The sequence below is a fragment of the Rattus norvegicus genome, chromosome 1 (assembly GCF_036323735.1).
Source record: "Rattus norvegicus strain BN/NHsdMcwi chromosome 1, GRCr8, whole genome shotgun sequence".
NCBI lineage: Eukaryota > Metazoa > Chordata > Mammalia > Rodentia > Muridae > Rattus > Rattus norvegicus.
Window position 1 is genome coordinate 256,494,772 of NC_086019.1, and position 22,042 is coordinate 256,516,813.

The following is a 22,042-nucleotide window of genomic DNA, read 5'->3' on the forward strand; positions in this document are numbered from 1 at the left end:
GTCTGGGGGCCTTCTTTATACCCATGGGTACATATTCCAGCAATACGGATGCAGAGACAATCCTCGTGGCCGATAGTGACCAATGTCCTCCTGAACCTCAAGGAACCCTGGCCCTGTCACCACCGGAACCGAGTCAAACAAAGCTGGTTCTCCTTCCTCTGGGAGGTGGAGAGGTGGTAGCAAGGAAAGAGATTAACTGCTCAGGCAGAAATACCACGGGGCAGTGTGGCCCTATTAAAGGCCACCCGTGAAGGAGCCTGGGACCTTAGACTCCCAGCGTTCTGCATGGTGATCTGTACTGGGTTCACGCTTGTGAGCTCCAGCCACGTGGACCCAACACTCAGGACCACTTGTGGTTTCCCATCCCTAGGAAAGGGTAGAGGGGCTGGGGACTAGAGGCTTGGCGGCCTTGACACCTACCCAGGGCAATGAGGCCGAAGAGCAGACCCAGCAGCAGCAGCCAAGTGAGCAGCAGGCCCAGCAGCCACTTCCACCAGCTGCAGCAGGAGCCGCAGGGGCACCAGGCAGGTGCAGCCCCCCATGTTCCGCCGCCGCTGCCGCCGCCGCCACCACCACCACCACCGCCGGCGACTCCGCTTTTGCCTCTGCCACCACCGACACCTCGGTCGTAGCTGTGGTTTTCTGAGGAAGAAACAGGAAGAGAGAATTGAAGGCAGGGAGCTCCTGCCTATCTATCTGCCTTTAGAATTGGTAACGTCATGTGGGGAAGAGGAGGAGGAGGGAGAAGAGGAGGAGGGAGAAGAGGAAGAGGAGGAGGAGGAAGAGGAGGAGGAGGGGAGGAGGAGGAGGGAGAAGAGGAGGAGGGGAGGAGGAGAAGAGGAGGAGGAGGAAGAAGAGGAAGAGGGAGAAGAGGAAGAAGAGGAGGAGGAAGAGGAGGAGGAGGGGAGGAGGAGGAGGGAGGAGGGGAGGAGGAGAAGAGGAGGAGGAGAAGGAGGAAGAAGAGGAGGGCAGGAGGAAGAGGAGGGGAGGAGGAGGGAAGGAGGAGGGGAAGGGGAAGAAGAGGAGGAGGAGGAGGAGGATGATTTGAAATCACGTGCATGCAACTTTTCATGAACACAGGGTTACGGCTGGAGAGTAAGTCTGAAAACCCTAGACTTGGCTGTGTGACCCTGACACCTTATAAAACGAGGTTCAAAGAAGACCTGCTTCATAGAACGGGTTACGGAGTGAAATCATCGGAGGACTCAGCCCACAGCGCTGGCTTTAATACATCTTCACTGTTTGAGAGTGCCACACACATCTGTCCCAACGCCTTCATCTGATTAAGCCTAAACCGGCACATTCTGGTCGCTGTGCCTCACTGACCGTGCCTGTGGTTCCCACAGTACTTTGGAGATACACTTAGCACCGTGAACCTAAGAACACGCTTCAAAAGGTAAAGCTGGCAGTTCTCTTAGGGAGATGGGAACTTCATGCATTCTCCCCCAAGGCTGGGGAGGAGGTGACGAAACCGCAGGGGAACAGCACCATCTTGGGCCTGTCCTGTTAGCCTATTCTGGTGGGAGACTCTGGGCCTCAGGGATCACACAGGCTGACGGTTAGGAGTTGGAGCCTGGGAAACATCGTCTTTGTGACTCCGTGGTTACCCACAGCCCTCAGCCTGTCGACTCCCTTTCTAGCCTTCTTACTTTCTGGCCTTTAGGAGGCCTGACCTGAACACCTCACATGCACTATCGTCTGCCCTGCTAACCATGGCCGGACCCTCAGATCCTTCCACAGCAGGGCCCCCCACTCTTACTCACCTGCCGAGATGGCTTTGCTCTTCGTAGACACAGTGTTTAGGTCTCCTAGAAGCACATACATAAGTTTGTAGCTGATCACGAGGAGTGGAAGATCACACAAGCATGTACATGTGTACCCCACACAGTTCACCCTCATACATGTGCACCCCCATACGTGAAACCCCATGCAGTGAATGCCCACATGTGACCCCCTCCACCTGTACACCCACACATGCACCCCTACACACATGCATCCCACACAGTGTACCCAACACACGTGCACACACACACACACACACACACACACACACACACACACACCCATTCCCATATTAAAACTGCAGTTTCCCACCCAGTAAGTCTCTACATTCCTAACACTCTTGGGTGAGGTCACTTGACCCCACATCAGTGTTATGGTCCCAGAAGACAAAGCAATGAGATGCAACTTTGTTGACGTCAGGTGGACAGGGTCGGATTTGTCTCACCGTTCACATCTGCCTTTAGACATGTGTCAGCGGCATACGCAGCCTGCTTCTCCTTTTTCAGGGTGTCCTCTGAAAAAGAAGCTGTGCAGAGAGCTGGTGATAATCTGGTCTCTTCTCCCCCCACTCTCCCTGGGAAGACCAAGGTCAGCCTAGTAGGAAATTAGTCTAATTTTCCTGGGTTAATCTCCCTCACTGGGGGCTGTGGCTAGCCTCCTGTTGCCCATAGACTCCCTGTGGGAGCACTCAAGTTTTCCTGGCTTCTCTGCACTCCAGGCATGTCCAGTCAGTTTTTTTTCCCCATCAAAGTGAGATCCCTATGATTTGATGACTCAACCGGTTCAAACCACCTTGTGAGAGTGTTGGGCCTCCTGCACTTCTGAAGCGCACACCACCCGCTCTGCCTGCGCCCTGGCTTACTTGAAGAGATGCTGGCGGGGGAGGCAGTGAAGACCTTCCCACTGTCCTTGGACATGATCAAGAGCTCCATCTCCTTCTTGGCGGGCACGTTGTCTTTCTCCAGAATCAGGAACTTGCAGTCTTTATGCAAGAGGTCGTCGCTCTGGACACTGGTGGTGCAGGCTGTAGAGGACAGAAGTGGGTGAGGGGGGAGGAAAGGAGGTTCGCCAGCGTGTATGGGGGTGCTCCTGGTCTCTTAGACAGTGATGCTACGAAGCATCTTACCGGCTAGGTCTGGCTATCATGAGGTTAGACCAACATCAGCAGCGCTGGATGACTGGTTTATGGGGCTATCTCCCTACCTGTAGGCATAAGGTCTTCCTTGATTTTGTAGAGGTCTCCTTCACCAGCTAGGCCCTTCTTAAACTAATTGGATAGAGTTGTGTCATCCTGGGCAGCCTTATGCTAGCGCTCTACCCCCTCGTGCATGGACCACATGTCTACCACATCACTTGCTCGCTTGGGGACCATGTCATTCTCTGGAACTGTCTGGTGTACTGTGTATTTCTAATCTGCTCTACCTCCCTGGATTGTCCTGCTCTCCCCACGAGTCTTGTCCACAAAATTTTAATTTGAATGAGTGAACTTCTGATTAGGAGGTGACCCACCAGGATCTAAGCACTGGAAGAAACAGCTTGTTGTGTGGGGAGTGAACTCAAACTGATAAAGATTCTGTAGAAAGCAGTGAGGTGCTGGCAGCTCCTTTTGGGCTCCCTGCCTCTGACAAACCTATCGTGTAGGTTTATCACGTGATAGGAGAAGGCCAACAGCTCCCAGATAAGTGTGGTGGCTGGGGTGTAACAGACAGTAGGCAGGTGCGAGGGGTGGAGTTTCCTGCTCCTGGGAGGACACCAAGGGAGTGCTCATCTCTGTAGAGACATCCAAGAGACCTTTGGGGTGAGCTGTGTCTGTGGGTCCCAGACCACGCACGGATTCTCGCCTCTCTTCTAGGACACCATGTGTTCTACCAGAGCACTTCTTTCTGTGTGCCAGCCTGGGCCCTCGAAGCTGGTACTAGTACTCACCGGCAGAGGTGGACACGCCGGTGCTGGTGACAGTGGGTGGCTGGGGCACGTTTTTCTTCACACCATATGCTGCAGGAGAGAAAGCACCAATGAGCTGGCTAACCCGGGAAGGTGGCTCGGGAGCCGTCTGATCAGCCAAGAGGAAGCCTATGAAATCAATTCTCCCCAGCAGTGTGGGGCTTAATGTCCTATCTTGTCCTAGTTTTTTTTTTTTTTTTGGTTCTTTTTTTCGGAGCTGGGGACCGAACCCAGGGCCTTGCGCTTCCTAGGCAAGCGCTCTACCACTGAGCCAAATCCCCAACCCCCTTGTCCTAGTTCTTAAGCCCACTTCCTTCAGGAAGGCCTCTTAGACCTTATTCTTTACAAACTCACTTAATTCCTGTTGTGTTACAGGATTCTCTTAGTGCTTCCTGCGGGCTAGGTGTTTTCTACTCCAACTAAGGAACAGGCAAGTTGGAAGCAGGAACTGAACACCGCCATGCCCCTTCTCCTGCTCTAACCCCAGGTCTGCACAGGGGCAATGGCCCGGGTGGTACACCGTAAAAACGATCACTAAGATTTATTTGTGTGGCAGTGGGCTGCAGAAAAGTGAGTTGTGAGCTCAAGAGACCACTGCCCTGACCTGCTGGGCTGAGGGATGTGTGGGAAGGAGAAGTCGAGGAGTCGCAGGGTGAGGGGCTCGGTTTACAGGCTCCCTGTGTATTTTACTCATACCAGAGATGGTGAGGGATAAAAGTTGGCCTCTCTAGGCTCGGAGGGAGGGCTGTGTTTTATGAAAGGATTTTTTTTTTTTTTGGTTCTTTTTTTCGGAGCTGGGGACCGAACCCAGGGCCTTGCGCTTCCTAGGCAAGCGCTCTACCACTGAGCTAAATCCCCAGCCCCTGAGGGCTGTGTTTTATGGGTGGGAAAAAGACCACTCGGTCCTTTCAACTGTTTGTAAAAAGGTTTGTGGTAGGTTGTAGCCTCTGAGGGCTGTCAGTTCCCAGTTCTTGCGCTACCAACCTGTGGAAGCCGTGGTTGTGCCATGGGAGAGGACAGAAGAGCAGGGGGCCAGATTGTTCTGCATGCCAAACACTGTGAGAGAGACGGAGGATAGATAAGGAGATTCCCCAGGTGTCCGAAGGCTCCTGGAGCCCCCTCCCTCCCACCCCACACCCCAGATCATTTTCGTGGGAACTCTTTTTGGCAGACTGTAAAACTTTACTGGTTTTCATTGCTCTTAGTAACGTGATCATTTCCCATCCAGAGTAAGCATTATTAATGACTGTTTCAGGGAAAGAGCCATGTGCCTTCATAGCAGCGGTGCCAAATATTAGCCTCCCTCGAAATCCTAAAATATCCCGTTCCTGTAGCTCTCTATGGCTAGCTAGTTGGTGCACAGTGTGGGAACTGAACACAGACACCTGAGCTGAGAAACACTAACATGGAGGGTTTCCACCTTCCCTTTCAACCCTTCTGACTCAAGCACTGAAACCCCCGGTCCCCCACCCACTTTTGAGACACACCATAGAGATAACACCGCAAGATAGCACCGATAAGCTGGCTAACCTGGGAAGGTGGCTCGGGAGCCGTCTGATCAGCCCAGAGGAAGCCTATGAAATCAACTCTCCCCAGCAGCGTGGGGCTTAATGTCCTATCTTGTCCTAGTTCTTAAGCCCACTGCCTTCAGGAAGGCCTCTTAGACCTTATTCTTTACAAACTCACTTACTTCCTGTTGTGTTACAGGATTCTCTTTGTGTTTCCTGTGGGCTGGGTGTTTTCTACTCCGACTAAGGAGCAGGCAAGTTGGAAGCAGGAACTGAACACCGCCACGCCCCTTCTCCTGCTCTAACCCCAGGTCTGCACAGGGGCAATGGCCCGGTTGGCACACCGTAAAAACGACCACTGGGCTTTATTTAAAGCGGTTTATTTGAAGACCCCCTCTTGAGTCAGCGTATCTCTATACAGCCCTGGAACTCACTGTGTACACCAATATGGTCTTGAACTCAATATTTACCTGCTTCCCCTCAGGGGTTCTGGGACCAAAGGCGTGCATCACCATACCCTGCTAAATCCTTGCCTCAGTTTCGACCTCATGGCTTGTGGTTGTCCAGTTACCTACTTGACGTAATCTAGAATCACCTGGGAAGATTCTCAGTGAGGGACTGTCTACCTCGAGTCAGCCTCTGGACATGTCTGAGGGGGTTGTCTTGACTGCCTTAACTGGTGCTGCTCTCAGTGCCTATATATGGATTCTAGCTCCCGGTGGTCATGCGCCCTCTACTGCCCCCGACAGGCAGTTCACGGTAATGGTGAGCAAATACACTTGCAGACAAAACATTCATTTACACGAAATAAACACAAATAAACTCTTTTCAAAATAGCATAAGGGGACAACCAAGGTGAGAAGGTGGAAGGCTCTGACCTGAGGAGCAGCTGCTGAGTCCTGGGTGCAGGGTGGGAGAGCAGGACGCCATGTTATTTGGCACTCCAAAGACTACAGTGGGAAAAGAAAGCAGGTGACAATAAGGCTTAGGGCAAGGCAAAAGCTCAGACTCTGGGAGGGTCAGAAGAAATGCTGGGATCTGGCTTGTGTGTCTTGTTACACTTCTGTTGTTAGAAGAAAAAACCAAAACCTTAGTATTCAGTTCTCCCTCTTTGATGCAGAGAACCAGAGGCTTACCCTGTGGTATCTTATGTCCTAGACAAAGATGGTTTTGGATGGCCAGACCTGGAGTAGACAGGTGGATCCAGTTAATGGCTCTCTTGTTAGTGGCTCCATTTTGTAGAGTGGGGTGTCGGAAAATTGATTGAGTTGTTCAAGACTCCCACAATCAATTCACACTCATTGACACACGTTTTTCTGATCCCTTTTCTCCCATTATGTCTATCCCATCTAGAATGTTCACTCTACAAAAATTACCTGCTAGACTCTAGTTGATAAGGTTGAAATGAACGGGCATCTGGTGTGATATGCCTTGGCCAGTAGGCCGTGAAAAGCCCCTCCCAGGAGACTGTAGGGATGGCATACCACAAGGGAGATCGTCATTAGCAGAGTAGAGCTGCAGCCGTCCCCATGTGGGGGTGACGAGCCCAGCCGGCATACCTACCTGATCCTGCTGAGTAGGCATTGGTGTTGACGAGGGATGTGCTCTGGGTCGCTATGTTGTTGTGATAGGTCCCCATGGAGGACCCTGCCGGCAAGGTGGAAGACCACATGTGGGGGGGAAAGTTGCTGTCCAGTATTGTTGAATCATAGGTTCCTGACACTGGGAACAGAACGCACACATACTTCACTGGGAGAGATTTGAACTCTTCCCTGCTGGGTCTTCCCTAAGTTTAGCACTGAACGTCCCATATCTTGAGAACTCCTATCAGTCACTCTACTTTTGACTGAAGTCAAGATGTGATCTCTTAGATCGCAAAACTCTTGCCAGTTCTTGGTGAGATTTAATATTGGTTTGCATTAGTGTCTTCTAAGCTTTTCTCCCCCCTACCTCTTGGTGGCCTGTCTCCATCAATGGGGACAACTAACTCCCTTACTGCCCCAATATTTTCAAAGATGTCAAGGGGTAGTTCACTCATAGTCACCCTTAGCAAATGCAGGGTATGGACTCAACAAAACTCCTCGATCACAGTAGCTTTCTTTTTTTTTTTTTTTGTTCTTTTTTTTTCGGAGCTGGGGACCGAACCCAGGACCTTGTGCTTCCTAGGTAAGCGCTCTACCACTGAGCTAAATCCCCAGCCCCTCGCAGTAGCTTTCTTGCTTAGATCATTAAAGCATCTCTGTGAGTCAACCAGACCCGAAGGCACTCTGTCCATGACAAGGCTTTTCACAGATCTTCAATTTCTACCTATTACATGGGAGAGGGGGCTGGCCAGGCCGTTGCTAACATGCTTGGAGGCTTGGCTTTATAGGGAAGTCACACAAGGAAGGTCACAGTATCAAGACTTTCCCAGACACGCACAGAAGATGTCAATTCTTTTCTCATCCCTGCCCATGGCTCTGCCGACTCCTCTTTCTGTCATCCCGAAGAAGCATTTCTCTCATGGAAGACGCACGCTCCATTAAGGGTGCTGAGAATGCCTCGTCCCATGTGACCCTAGTCTTGGAATCCTGTTCAGCTTCCCAGCGACCCCTGTCCTCTCCATGGCATCGACTATGCCTCTCTTGTACAGAGCCTTCTCTCAAGGCTTGACGCACAGTAGGCGCAGGATAAATGCTCCATTCCCGATGATGACGAGAACAGTACAACTCTCCTCTCAGTCTCTTTTGGGGAACCCCACCAACACACCTAGCACTCTCAGAACCTGCTGGAGGGGGATCTCAAGGATTTAGAGTTGGGTACCAGATCCTCAGAAGATAACGAAGTGGGCGGATGAGAAGGCCCCGCCCAGACTTCCACAGTGTGGAAAGAGCAGGAGTTCAGTATTTTTCCCCATTCTGGCAAAACTGGAAGTTCTTCAGGGCACACCTGCCACATTGTCCCCATGACCTCCACAGCAGACTGGAGCTGCCAAGCTTACCTGAGTGGGAGCTCGCTGTCACCGTTTTGGTTTCTACGGTGCCTTTCTTGGGGATAGGGAGTGTGTTGGAGGTGTTCCTGGTGGGGCTGGCACTGGCAGATCGGCTCCCCTTCAGCAAGCGCTTCACTTCATCCAGTTCTGTCCCTGCAAAGAGCCCCAGACTTTCCCATCAGGCCCAGGGCCCTTTCCTAAGTCCAAAGATCAGGGAACGAATATCCAATGCCCTCTGATAACAGAGAGGCAGCTGTCTGCCTCCTCTGTGGGGACACTCTCTGTTTGCTTTATAATTTTAAATCGTGTCAATTTATAACTGTTATAAGTCTGACAGTTTGTAACCTTAACAGAGCCATAAACACAGGAGCTCCGAGTCCTTGGAAGGTATTTCCTGACTCGACCTCACTAGGCACCGCAGAGGTGTCTGTGCCTGGAAGACACTGGGTTTGGGGTGTTAGAGAGCTAGGCTCTTTAAGAAACTAGTTTAATAATCGTCCTTCTCCTGAATATGGTGCCTTGGATGACCTGGTATGCCGGTCAGTGTCAAAGGGACTTGAGGTTTATAACATCCAAACATTTCTCTTCATCTGCATTCGTGTCTGCTTTAGTTTCAGGTCCATCTGGATGGTTCTATTTGTAGCAAGGTGAGCCAGGAGAACCAGGTCCTTGTGACCCTCGGAGTGGCCAGCAGGAAGGAAGAGAGTATCGGGCAAGGACAATGAGCAGGGGACAAGCAGATGGATAGACAGCAGGTGTTGGGAGGTGCCCTTCCTCTCTCCCCAGAAAGCTCCATCCATTGGGATCAACATTAACATCTCTAAGCCTGGAAGGGCTCTGGTGAGAAAGGGTTAGACAGGGGCTCAGATCCTATGACCAGGTGTCAAGCTCTGGGGCCAGCCTCACTCGCTCAGGGTCCTAGGCCACATACCAGCTCTTCCTTCTTTTATGCCTCGTCCTTGAATCCCAGTGTGTGAGTGTGAGGTCAGGATTGTTTAATGTTGCCAAGGAGCCTCTAACAAGGGCAAGGGGGATCTAAAGTATCCAGTGCGTTGAAACTGGTGAATCTCTGACCTTGGAAATGAAGCTGAAACCCACGTTTTTCAGTTCCCAAAGCTTCTCTCATCTGAACCCTCCTTTGGGACCCCTTAGAGAACTGCCCTTGGGAGGTCTCTAGCTAGCTCTGTCTTCCGGCCCTAACCCTGACCCACCGTTCAGTTTCTCCTCAGTCAACCCCTAGCATAGGAAGGCTGTTTCTCTGGCCCTTGCCTCTGTCTCCATCCGCTGGGCTGTTCTCCCTTTAACGCTGAGCTACGGGTGTCGAGAGTGGTTTGCCACTTTTCCCATTAGACTCTGATCTACTAACCAGAGGGCATGTCCTACTCAGCAACCTGGCTCAAGACCCTAACCCAGGGGCCCACATCAGGAAGCCCTCAAGGATGTTTGATGACTGAGTACAATTGTGTGCACACATGCACACACACTCACACACACACACACACACACACACACACAGAGTCAGACAGACAGAGAGACAGAGAGACAGAGAGACAGAGAAAACAATATAGTCCCTAACCACCTCCCTTCCCCGCTCACTGTGCTGCACTTGTATCTGATTTACTCTGTTTCCTAGACACTCTCATGGTGGCAGGACAGTGACCACTTACATCTGGTGGATGGCGACGCACTCTGTAGTCGAACTCGAATTTCGCTCTCTGTAGAAGGGGAGAGAAGAGACACGGACGCTATGGATGTAGGAGTCTGCAACACTCTCCTGGACCCTGGGTTCTGAGCACAGCATGACTCACTGGGCTACTTTGTGATTTCTCAGTTCTTCACTAGGAAACCCCAGTGTCACTACAAAGGGGATGTCCCTTTCCCACTCCACTTGCCAACTGTGCAGCCCCCTCCCCCGGGAACCTGAGATTTAACGAAATCCAGGAGGCCCCGAGCACTATCACCACCCTCTTCCCAGTTCTCAGCATCCAGCATCTTCCTGCCTCCCAGCTCATTTAAGGTACAGGCAAAAGAATTCTAAACCCTCCGAAGTTCAGTTAGTCATCACAACAGGAAGTCCGTAAGCCGGCAGCTTAACAGTATTAGCTTGGGTTAGAGAGTGGGTGTGTTTTAGCAATCACCCTAAAGCTGTGGGTGGCTTGGGTAGCCTGAACTTAAGCTCCTGATGATAGTGAGGCATGGTGGGCCTGGCCACGGCGAACATGTTGAGCCCACAAAGGACTCTGCCTTTAGCACAGCCTGACACAGGGCTCCTGTGGCCACTCTGGGCTCTGCTGGGGTGGCTTCTCCTAGAGCCTTTCTCTCCTGCATCATTTTTAGACGATGGCTTTACAAAATTATCCCTTGCAAAAATTTGGAAAAGAGGGGCTTTCGTTTATATTCAAAGGGGCTTTCGTTTAGCAATCAAAGCACATCTGGAAGGGTAGCTGTGAGGACCAATGTGACGTCCAGACGGTCACTGGAGCCCAGTAGGTCATTATCAGATAACCCCTTCCCATGCTCTTGGAGTTGGCCAAGACTCTATCAGTGCTTGAGGCTCCTCAAGGGGATGCTACGTGTTCTTATTCTGCGCTCGGCTTCCTGGCTCCAGGCTGGTGCGTACTAACTGCTCAGAGTGAGTTGAACTGAATTCAGTGCTGGTCCTCACCTCGTGTCTGGCTTCGTCCTCTGGTTGAAGAAGAGGCTGAGAAAGAGAGAAATATGGTCTTAGGCACGTTTCTGGCATGCTGAATACTTTTGACACTTGGAGATATTTTCAAAGTGACTAAATCTAGACTGGGGTGTTGGGGGGGATGTAGGGGAGTTCTGTATGGCAGATGCTGAAGAAATGTTTCCCAGATGCTGAAGGGGTAGATAATGTTTTTGCAAAATTTCAATGTGATTTAACTGAGCAAATGTTGAGTTAGCTAATGCTTAGAGCATGGCGTCTGAGAGATAGAGGTCTGTGTGTGTGTGTGTGTGTGTGTGTGTGTGTGAGTGTGACTATGTGTGAGTGTATATGTGTGTGTGAGTGTGTGCGAGTGTATATGTGTGTGTATGTGTGTGTGAGTGTGTGTGAGTGTGTGTAACTGTGTGTGAGTGTGAGTGTGTGTGTGGTGTGAGTTTGTGTGCATGTATGTGTTTGAGTGTGTGTGTATAAGTGTATGTGTGTGAGTGTGAGTGTATGTGTGTGTATGTGTGTGTGAGTATGTGTGTGTGTAAGTGTGAGTGTGTGTGAGTGTGTGTAAGTGTGAGTGTGTGTGAGTGTGAGTGTGTGTGTGTGTGTGTGTGTGTGTGCGTTGCATTTGGACCAGCTGAGAACATTGTCAAACGGACCCAATGACTGCTAAATCTTTATTAAAGCCTGCCTTGATGTTCCCAAGGTAAGCAAATACAGAAAATTACAATCACTCTGTAACCTCAGTTCTTCTGTACATCGAGAAAAGACTTAAGGTCAAGTGAAGACACAGCTTAGGGTGGCGTACATGAGTGATGTGGGCCCTGGGAAGGAGCAATGGAGGAGCTGGGGAGTGTTCCTTTGCACACGGAGGCTGCTGCTCCTCCTCGGTGGCCTCTGCGAAGCCCACGGAAAGAAGGACCCCTGCAGTTAGTGCTGGCCCTAGGGGTGTGTGTGTCCTAGTGTGAACTTTGTATAAACAGCTAACTATTTTAATGGTGTCATGAGCAAATGCTGCTGACAGCAAGCTAATGGGACTGGCAGTCACCCTCAGGATGCTTCAGAGTGGAGTGGAAAGCAAGTCAGCAGGAGCCAAACTCTTTAAAGAAGCTATTGGGCTCCTGGTATCCCTGCCCGGCATCCCACCATTGAGGCGTGTGTGTGTGTGTGTGTGTGTGTGTGTGTGTGTGTGTGTGTGCACGCGCGCGTGTGTGCGCGCATGTGTGCAAGTGTGTGCATGCATATGCACCATGCACTGTTAAAACATTCCACTGGAAAAGAAGGAGAGGGCTTACCGAGTTCCTTCCGTGGATACTCAGGTGAGGAGTTGCCACTGGAGCTCCCTGGAGAGGAGATGGACCACTTAGTACAAATGGCTACTTACCTCCATAAGGCTCCTAGTGCGCAGGGGTGCCAGCTATAGCAGTGTGACCCCCCATAACTGGAAGTGTTTCAGGAGAATTCCCTTAGCAGAATTCACCCAAGCAGGGCCTTCCTCCCAGAGTTTCCTGTTTCAACTGTGGGCACCATCATGAACCCAATACGCATTTGAAAGCCTAGGCTATTTCCAGATTTTCCTCCTATTTCATCAATGGCAAAGCCTGTCATCTCTGCCTCTTACCCCTCCCACCCCTCCTTCTCCACCGAGTCCCAGTCCAGAGTTTTCTCCACTATTGAAGATTTCCTTTTAATTTGTCACCTATCCACAGTGACAAGCTTTCTGGGGCTCAAATATGATCCACTGCTTGGTTCAAAATGCTCTGTATCTTCTTAAGTGGAGACTAAAGTCTAAACCTAGCACAGAATCTGGGCCTCCCAGTCCCGTTTTAGCTCTGGGCTGTCCTGTATGCCAAGGCTTCCCCATCCTGAACTGTCCTGTCCTTTGTGACTGTGACTAGGAGGCCCAGGCTTAAGTAGCACCACCTCCATAGTCGGCTTTGGTTTCCTTAGTGGAAAACAGAAACCTCCGTCCACTCAGCCTTACTGCTCTTTCTGTGTTCTTCTATTGATGACATGTCAGTTGAGAAGTGAATAGGTAGATAAAAGAATGAATGAATGGATGAATGAATGAATGAATGAATCTTCCAATAGTGTGGATGCAAGATGGGGAGGGGTGCAGACACACGAGAAGCCAAGAAGCCAACGTGCACAGGGCGAATGATGTTACACTGGGAAGAGGTCAGATACCTTCGTAAGTTCCATGGCGGCTCATGTGAGTTTTCCTTTCAAAGGTGGAGCCGGGAGAGTTGGGCAGGGTCGAGGCAGGTGAGTGAGCTCTCCTGTAACTGGAGGTGGAAGCGTTGCCTCGGAGGCTTCCGCCTGCAAGTGGGAAAGAGGGCATAGCCTCCCTCGTGGCACTGCCTCACCAGATGGTACCACGACATGGAAACACAGTGGTGTTAGCCAAATGACCCCCTGGATGCTAAGGGAGGGCCCTGGGAGAGGGGTAGGGGACTCCAGGGGAGGGACACTGTGAAAGGAATAGAAGGCAGGATGGCTGTTACAGACTTTTGGGGCAGACACTGAGAGGTAGGATGTCTTCACACACACAGGGTGCATGGAAGTGGTAAGGATACCCTAGAGTTGACCTGATGCTGGACCACTGACCCCTGCTCAGAGGGATTGGATGTTAACCCGTTGGACGGGCCCTTCTGAATGTTCCATTTGCCTTCTTATTTTCTCTCCCATATCTTAGTGACTTCCAGAACTGCTGCTGCTGCTGGAGTGTGTGTGTGTGTGTGTGTGTGTGTGTGTGTGTGTGTGTGTGTGTGTGTGTATGTATGTGTGTGTATGTGTGTGTGTATGTGTGTCTATGTGTGTGTATGTGTGTGTATGTGTGTATGTATGTGTGTATGTATGTGTGTGTATGTGTGTATGTGTGTATGTATGTGTTTGTATGTGTGTATGTATGTGTGTGTATGTGTATGTGTGTGTATGTGTGTGTCTATGTGTGTCTATGTGTGTATGTATGTGTGTATGTATGTATGTGTATGTATGTGTGTATGTGTGTATGTATGTGTGTATGTGTATGTGTGTGTATGTGTGTGTATGTGTGTGTGTGTATGTGTATGTGTGTGTGTGTGTGTGCATGTGTGTGCATGTTTTTGTCACACTTCTGTTTTCTTTTGCTTTCACATGAAGAATTGCCTCTCGGGAACAATAGGCTCACGTTGGGTGCTCACCCAGCAGAAAGCAGTAGTAGCACAGGACGACATGTCACTAGCACAGGACAACATGTCACTGGAGTCTTTCTGCAGAGCAACTCAGCCTTCACCCTTCGTGTATTGCTGGTAATCTGATTGCAAACCTTAACCATGCACAGCCTTTCCTAAAAGCTGTGGCTTAAGTAGAGGGACTCTGTGTCCTGGGTGTTACCTGTCCTGGACATTTAGTGAAAACCTCACCCATTTTCATGTAGGTGTCTAATGCTGGTGATTTGAGTGTGAGTCTCACCTTCCCTTGTCCTTTGGGTAACTCATTTGTGTGGAACGAGTCGTGGCAGACAGGGTAAAGGTCCTGCTCACAAGCTGACTGCAGATGGTGGGTGGGTTTTCACCGTTCCTCACCTCTGTCTACCACCCTGCCCCTCAGACACGCAGGCACCTACTTGAGTTGATGTAGCCGCTGCTTCCATGGGTCAAACTTTGTTTCTCTAGCCGGCTTCCTCCACCCAGAGAGCCTGTCTTAGTGTATCCATTGCTGGTGCTCCCTTCTGCAAGAGCACGTGACAGCTTCAAGGTGGAGCCCGGTCACAGGAAGGAGCCTTCCCTCCTTCTCACCAGCATCCTGCTGGCTGGGCTCTCTCTTTTACCACCCTCCAAATTCCAAGCTGACCTTTCTTTCCCCCTATTTACTTTCAGTACAGATGTCTGGAGGGAATGTCCTGCTCTGTGGGAATGGGAACTTTCTGGTTTCAGCCCAGAAAGTTATTCGGTAGGAAAATTAGCCTAGGCAGCAGAGAGATGCCAAGCTCCTTTATCTCAGAGGAAGTCTGTTCTTGCCTCTTGCAAGTGCGCAACAGGGACCTAGACACAGCAGCCACTAGAAGAGCTGGAAGGACAAGAAGTGGCTCTGGGCTCCTCTTGGCTTCTACTACCCTGCTCTGGCCACAGATGGGTGGGTCCTCCCTCTTCCGGGTTCCATCAGGGCCCAGGGGTAGTGTCGGGCCTAAATCTCTGCTGTTAGAATCCACCAATACTTAGGAAGTGCTGAGCCAAAGTGGAGTGCTCACGGAGGCTTAGGATTTCCAGTATTTTACTGTGCCGAATAGCAAATCCATAAAGACAGACAGCAGACGTAGTTCTTAGGGGCCAGGGAGAGCAGAGAAGAATGGGGCGTGGCTGTGAATATGTTACAGAGAGTGATGGGATTGACCTTAAACTACACTGGCAAACAGTTGCTACCGCGTCTCCAACCGTGAACCACGCAGCGCGAGCTGGTAGCCCTTGTCTGTTAACATCAGTATTGCAAAAGAGCATATTCCAGAGGGTTTAGATTTTCTCAGCGGGAAAGTAAACTCTCATGACCAAGGCCACAGATTACACACAGATTCACACGGGACCCGCTAGCTCCGAGCCACTTACTTGGTGGTAAGGATGTGAGTCTTGTGGTTACTGTTTCCGTGACAACTGTAAAAGACAAAGGAAAGAGGAGACACTGTAGCAGGCTCCTGTCAGCATGCACTTCTTGGCATCAGCAACATTGTCTGGGTTTGGTGGCTGTATATGGGCTGGATCCAGGGAGGCTCTGCCAGAGCATGACAAATACAGAGGCAGATGCTTGCAGCCAACCACTGGACTGAGAACAGGGTCCCCAATGGAGGAGTAAGGGATTTGCAACCCCATAAGAACAACAATACCAACCAACCAGAGCTCCCAGGGACTAAACCACCAACCAAAGAGGACACATGGACAGACCCATGGCTCCAGCTGCATAGGTAGCAGAGGATGGCCTTCTTGGGCACCAATGGGAGGAGAGGCCCTTGGACCTGCCAAGGCTGGACCCCCCAGTGCAGGGGAATGTCAGGGTAGGGAGGCAGGAAGGGGTGGGTGGGTGGGTGGAGGAACACCCTCATAGAAGCAGGGAGAGAGAGGATGGGATAGGGGGTCTATGGACGGGGAAAGGGGATAACATTTGAAATGTGGGACATTGGCACTGCTGGGTTTTGGCAGGACCTGCAGTCTGCCACAGGTTGAAAGAATTCGGCTCAATTAAGGTTTTGGGTAGCTGTGTCTTATGACAAGGAATCTGAAAATATGAACAGCAACAACAATGAGGCTCCATGAACGCAGAATATAACATTTCTTTTTGGTGCCAAAGGACGTCATCCACCGACTGGAAGAATGAGTTGTCTTGGCATCAAGGCCTCCCACTGATCCTGTCAGTCCAGGACTAGCTTTGAGTTTGAAAGAGGGCCAGCTTCCCTTTTCTCATATCCCCAAAGACTATCTCAGCTCTGTTCCTTCCCAAAGATTGGTAGGCCAGCTGGAGCCAAGACCTGGCTGGTCTCACTCTGGACGTCCTGATGAAGTGGAGGGTGTCTCTAGGCTGCCATGGTTCATTTCTGCAACCCTCAAGGGCATTCACCAGTGTGGACAGGAAGGGCAGCCTGAGTAGATCACTTTTGAGGTCAGTGAAATTAGCCAGGCCTGTATCCCAGGGGCTGACTTTCAGGAGTGTCTCCTTATGTTGCTGGAGTTCCTCTGGTGTCAGGCAGAGGTGCTAACAGCTTAGGGGATCCGAGGGAATCCCTTCAGAGGCAGGACCCCATTCCCCCGAAGTAACATGAGGTTGGGGTGGATTCCCAAAGCCATACCAGGACCATCAGTACTCTCTCATAGTTGGGGCCTCATCTGGCTGTGGTCACTGTGTGTGTGGGCACGAATGTGTCACAGCACCCATGGGCAAATCAGAGAACTATTTGTAAGAGTCAGTTCTTTCCTTCTACCGCTCGGGGCCTGGATCTCACATTTAGCCAGCAGTGTGGGAGGAGGGCCGGAAGGAGATGGTTCAGGCCACTGTGTGCTGCGTGAAGCCAGCGGTTGGCGCCTGCTCCAGTCACACCGTCCATCTGTCTCTGTCCTCCACATGACATGCTCCCAGTCAGTTCTCCCTTCCTTCTGGAAACGCGGGATTTTGAACGCAGTGGAAACGGCAGTGAAGACATAGAGGGGGATAGTTCTTCACTCACAGGAAGACGGCGGCTTCATTTGAGTAATGGCCTTTGAGCTCCCAGTAACCTCTCATTGTATAGGCCTCTGGGATTTTTTGACACATAAAAATAACTTATTTTCCAAGTCTTTGGAGCTAGAATTTGCTGCTGTTGTTGTTGTTTTTGTTGTGGTTGGACATAAATGGAAGTCACACAATAAGTGAAAAAAGTTTCCTAATTTAGAGTTGCTTGAGAGACAGTTTAAATACCCCTCAATTTATCATCTGGACAGTTCCACACAGTAAGTGTCTGTTTTCCGGTTTCAGTGTACATTTGGATGGTGAGACCAGACTTGTGTCAGCCCCATATTAAAAGGCATAGGATATTATACTTTTAGATTTCTGTTGTCCTATATGCCTAGGTAGAGAAAGAGCTAAATAAACCAGAGAATTGGGCAGTCACTAAACCACGGAAGATTAGGCATGCATTAAAACTCTGCTCTTTGTAACCCTACTCAGGAAAAAAATATCCTTTTCTCTTTCTCCTCTCATCTCTACTTCCTTCCTCCCGCAACCCCTTCCTCCTCTCCTGTTTTTATTTCTCTTTCATTTTCTGTGGTACTGAGGAGAGCGCCCTGATCTGAGGCAGGTGTGTGCTAGGCAGGTGGTCCTCCATCGAGCCACACCCCTGGGCCCAGAAATGGCAATTTTCATCCCGGAACAAGACACAGAACTCATTTGATTATAATCAAATGTATGAAAGTAAAGACTGAGTGGAGCGCTCCTGGGAAAGGGTGTGGCGTCTGTGACGCTGCGCAGAGACACAGCGGTGGTGGGGGACTTAGAGGGACACTGTTTTCAGATAAGCTGAAATGGTTCTGAGTAAAAGAAGTCCGGCCACTTACTTCTCTCAGTGACTTCAGTGCCATCTCGCATGCTTTTCTTGGTCACATCCATCCCATAGCCACCTGCAGGAACAGAAGCCACTGCTTTTAGCAAGTCTAGTCCACACCTGACATACATGCATACATGCACACATACATGCACACACGCACGCACACAGAGTCAAGCTAATAAAAAACCTGTTTCCTAGCTTTCAACGGCTAACTATTGTGCATGACTTGTACAGACATCAGCCTCCACTCTGGCCATTGATTGTAACAGACAAAGCCCAATGATTCCCTTCTACACTCTACCCCTTTTAGAATCTAGTGAGACAGCTTGCCTTCTGCTGAGCCTCCAAAGGCTTCCACAGCCCAGGTACCCCACCCTTTGTCTAACTGTAACATCCATGCTCTCCCAGGGTGATGAACGACTGGAGGGTGTGCTGTGAGGCACTGGGGGTTTTGACGAGTGCATGTTCGTGTGCCTTGCACTGTTCTCTGTTCCAGTCCTGGAGATGGCTCTGTGGATTAAATCCTTGTGAGACAAACATGGATCACCCAGGACCCTCAAAAAACCCAGACAGGTATGGTGGCTGCTTGTAATTCCAGCACTCGAGAAGCATGGGCAGAGGACAGGAGCTCCCCAGGACAAGATGGCTCATTAGATTAGCTAGAATTGACAAGCTCCTGGTTCAGCAAGGGACCTGGTCTTAATAAATATGGTGGGGAGTTGTGGAGGAAGACACCTGTTGTCAGCTTTAGGTTTCTACATGCACACCACACACACACACACACACACACACACACATGCTCACACAGGCACACACACATGCTCACACAGGCACACACAGGCACACACACACAGGAGCACACAGGCACATGCACTCACACACACAGGAGCACACACACACACATACACACGCATGCACGCACACAGGCACACACACGCATACAGGCACATGCACGCATGCACACACACGCACATGCATGCATGCACACACACTTAAGCATCCCGTGTTCTAGGTGGACCTCTGTGAATATATGACTTCCACACTGCGCTAGGGTTTGAGTGTGAGAACAGTGCACACGTATACTTGCCTAGATCATTCTGGTTCGCAAAGTCTGAAATGTGCCCCTCATAACAGACTAGTCCCAGAGATTGACAAGCAGACACAAGCAGGACAATGCAAACCAACAGCTGTACTCTTGCCCTACTGTGGAAGGAAAAGGCTCTGGGCTGCTGTGTTCCTACGCACAGGTGGAACAGGCGGGGAAGACAAGGGGTGGTGGTGGTGGACTATGGGCTGAAGGCCCACACAGAGGAACGGACAGGAAGGATCCCCACTGAGCTCTTCTTGCCTGAGTGCTCAGTGTCAGCTTGTGGGAGGACTCCCTCACCACTTTTCCCTGTGGTCCTCCCCTTCTGCTCCCGGTCTCTTCCCCAGCTCTTTAGTGCATTGCTGTCCGCATTGTAGAACTGGAGCCATTTCTGCCCCTTCCTGAGCTCTCTCCTGCACTCTTCACTTGCTTTATGGCTTCCAGTCCCCTTACTGCTCTGGCACAGCGGTGAGTGGGCCCTACAACATGGTTTTTGTTGTTTCTTAAAATTTTGTGTGTGGATATTTTGTCTGCCTGTATATCTGTACCCTGCATGCATGCCTGGTGCCTGTGGAAGCCAGAAGAGGATCCTCTGAGACGGGAGTGACGGTTGTGAGATGCCATGTGGGTGCTGGGAATCAAACCTGGGCCCTTCTGGGAGAGCAGCCAGTGCCCTTAACTGATGAGCTGTCTTTCCAGTCCCACAACATGGTTTTTTGTTTGTTTATTTGTTTGTGCTGTGTGTGTGTGTGTGTGTGTGTGCATATGTGCACGCACGTGTGCACATGTGTTTGTACATTGAGGAGGAGCCATAAAGTTATTTTAATTTCTTTTAAGCTCAGAATGGAAATAAATACAGTCTGTTCTGGATTATATTTTCTTGGGAGGTTTTTTGTTTTGTTTGTAATGAAGGAAGGGACCCACAAAGGCAAAAGTGTCTCAGAGTCATCTATACAAGTCATAGTGTAGCCTGAGGTGACTTCCTTGCTGAGACTGTGACAAAATGAAAGCAGCTTGGGGAGCAGACTTGGAATAAGCTGAGACTGGCAAGAGTTAGCTTTAGGGCCTGGCTGAGTGTGCCACCTCCCTGTTCATTGGTGTCTCTTAAACCTCGCTCCAGACAAAGAATGCACCATCATATAAAAAAAAATGTTAGCTGAATCCGAGATGCCTTCACAGGTATGCTTCCCGGAGCTAAGAGGAACAGCTCCATAAAACAGCTTAATAAGGGAGTCTAGTCTCATTAAAGGCAAGAGCTGGCTGGTGACCACGCCGGAAGACTGGCGGTGGTAGACTATAGAACGGCGCATGCCAGTCTGTGTGAGGATGGGTGTCCTCTTTGAGATCCTTAGTTTAAGAATTAATAGTGTCAGGACTGCTGCTGTCCCCTGTTGGATTTGTAACACCACCACCACCATTATTCTTCAAACTGACCACGAGCCACGAACTAGGAGGCAACTGAGGAGATACACCAGTTCAGCACACTTGGGTGCTGGTTAGCGAGATCATTGGCTGTCTTGGATGGTACTTAATCAATAGGAAATTTACTCTGAGATTACTGTTTGTTTTAGTGTTGGAGTCTTTTAACTATACATGTGTCGTTTTTTGATATTTCCATGATACTGATGGGATTGGCTGACTCTCCTGGTAGCTATGAGGGCAGGTGGGTGTGAGCTTGGAGAAGTCCAGTCTCCCAGAGCTAACCCTGCCTGATTCTGCTGGATTTTCTGTATCCAGGACAATAACTGGCATGCCTAGGTCCTTCGTCTACTCCCCAAATTGTAATGACAAATATTCTGTTTCTATAGTTTCTTTAGCGAAAAGCCAGGGTTTCCCCAGCTTCCACAAGGCACAAAGCAATAGGTGCTTTGTGGCTTCCTAGGTTTCATGATTTTGAGTCATTTCTTAGCCCGAGTTCCTCAGGAGAAAGTGCACTGTGGGTAGAACCTGCCCCAGTGGGCACATTCCTCTTAGCATTCTGTCTTTCTAACGTTGGCTATGCTATAGCTGTGCATTTCTGGGTCCTGCCTGACTGTTGGAGATGGCAGGATTATTTTAAGTCAAAGAAGAGACTTGCTATGAGTTAATGATTTCATGGAGGATGACAGCTGCAGACAGGACCCTGGGGTAGGTTTGTTCCCCAGGACAGAGGTTTTTCCTCACAGGAATTCTGTCTGAATCATTCCAAGAACTTGTAGGGAGAAGAGAGTTCAGCCGGGTTCGTGCCCGAGCCTGCCGTTCCTGGCAGCCTTGTCCATTCTCTGGAATTCCCAAAGTACCACTTAATGGAAGCTTTGTCAACCAACACAATTCTTAACTTCCTAGAATTTTGGGGCTGCTTCATCCCTGACAAGAAGGAGTGGGTCGTTTAAGTTCTTAATTCCAAAGTTATACCAATTTCCATCTCTAATGTTTTCCTGACCTTCGTTTGTTTTTATTTACTTATGACAGGGTTTCATTTTGTAGCCCTGGCTGGCTGGAGCTTGCTGTGCCGTCCATGCTGGCTTTGAACTCATAGAGATCCACCTGCTTCTACCTCCTGAGCGCTGGGATCAAAGACACGTGCGGCCACACCTGGCTCTCAGGGGTATTTTCAAGTGACATAGGCAATGTGGGTGTTATGATTAGGTGCAGGTACACGCAATGATCTCGTCATGGTAAATGTTTCCATTCCTTAGACCCTTCTCAGAGTCTTGGTACCTACAAACCTTTCTTCCAGTCGTTTATGAAATACTTAACAAATCATCGGCGACTCTACGGCGCCCAACTCCATGCACCCAACTCCACCGCGCCCAACTCCACCGCGCCCTGTGCTGTGGAACAGGAGAACCAGTTCCCCGAGGTGTGTTTTGTCAGCTGTCAGGCAGCCTCTGTCTTTCCCACTCCCCTACATTTCTCAGCCTCTAGCGCGCACCCTTCTCAATCCTCGTATGAAGTCAACCTTTCTTAGCTTCCCATGAGTAAGAACATGCCTACCCTGTGTTCTTAACAACTGCTTCATACTTACTTCACGGCTAATGTTCTTTTTTTT

General features: G+C 50.2%; 1 protein-coding gene across 2 annotated transcripts in view; it reads right to left on the reverse strand.

Annotated features, from left to right (window-relative positions):
- Positions 1-22,042, reverse strand: part of Col17a1 (collagen type XVII alpha 1 chain) — a 46,210-nt gene that overhangs the window by 22,124 nt on the left and 2,044 nt on the right. For both annotated transcript variants that reach the window (NM_001415841.1, NM_001415840.1), the window contains exons 2-17: positions 17,935-17,997; positions 15,463-15,507; positions 14,487-14,591; positions 13,067-13,198; positions 12,175-12,222; positions 10,871-10,906; positions 9,873-9,920; positions 8,215-8,358; positions 6,798-6,956; positions 6,113-6,184; positions 4,711-4,782; positions 3,709-3,777; positions 2,645-2,806; positions 2,228-2,308; positions 1,764-1,808; positions 421-642 (exon numbers count right to left, since the gene is read on the reverse strand). In NM_001415841.1, coding sequence (NP_001402770.1) covers positions 421-642; positions 1,764-1,808; positions 2,228-2,308; positions 2,645-2,806; positions 3,709-3,777; positions 4,711-4,782; positions 6,113-6,184; positions 6,798-6,956; positions 8,215-8,358; positions 9,873-9,920; positions 10,871-10,906; positions 12,175-12,222; positions 13,067-13,198; positions 14,487-14,591; positions 15,463-15,507; positions 17,935-17,986 — 1,492 coding nt within the window. In that variant the 5' untranslated portion in view covers positions 17,987-17,997. The remainder of the gene's footprint in view (positions 1-420; positions 643-1,763; positions 1,809-2,227; positions 2,309-2,644; positions 2,807-3,708; positions 3,778-4,710; positions 4,783-6,112; positions 6,185-6,797; positions 6,957-8,214; positions 8,359-9,872; positions 9,921-10,870; positions 10,907-12,174; positions 12,223-13,066; positions 13,199-14,486; positions 14,592-15,462; positions 15,508-17,934; positions 17,998-22,042) is intronic.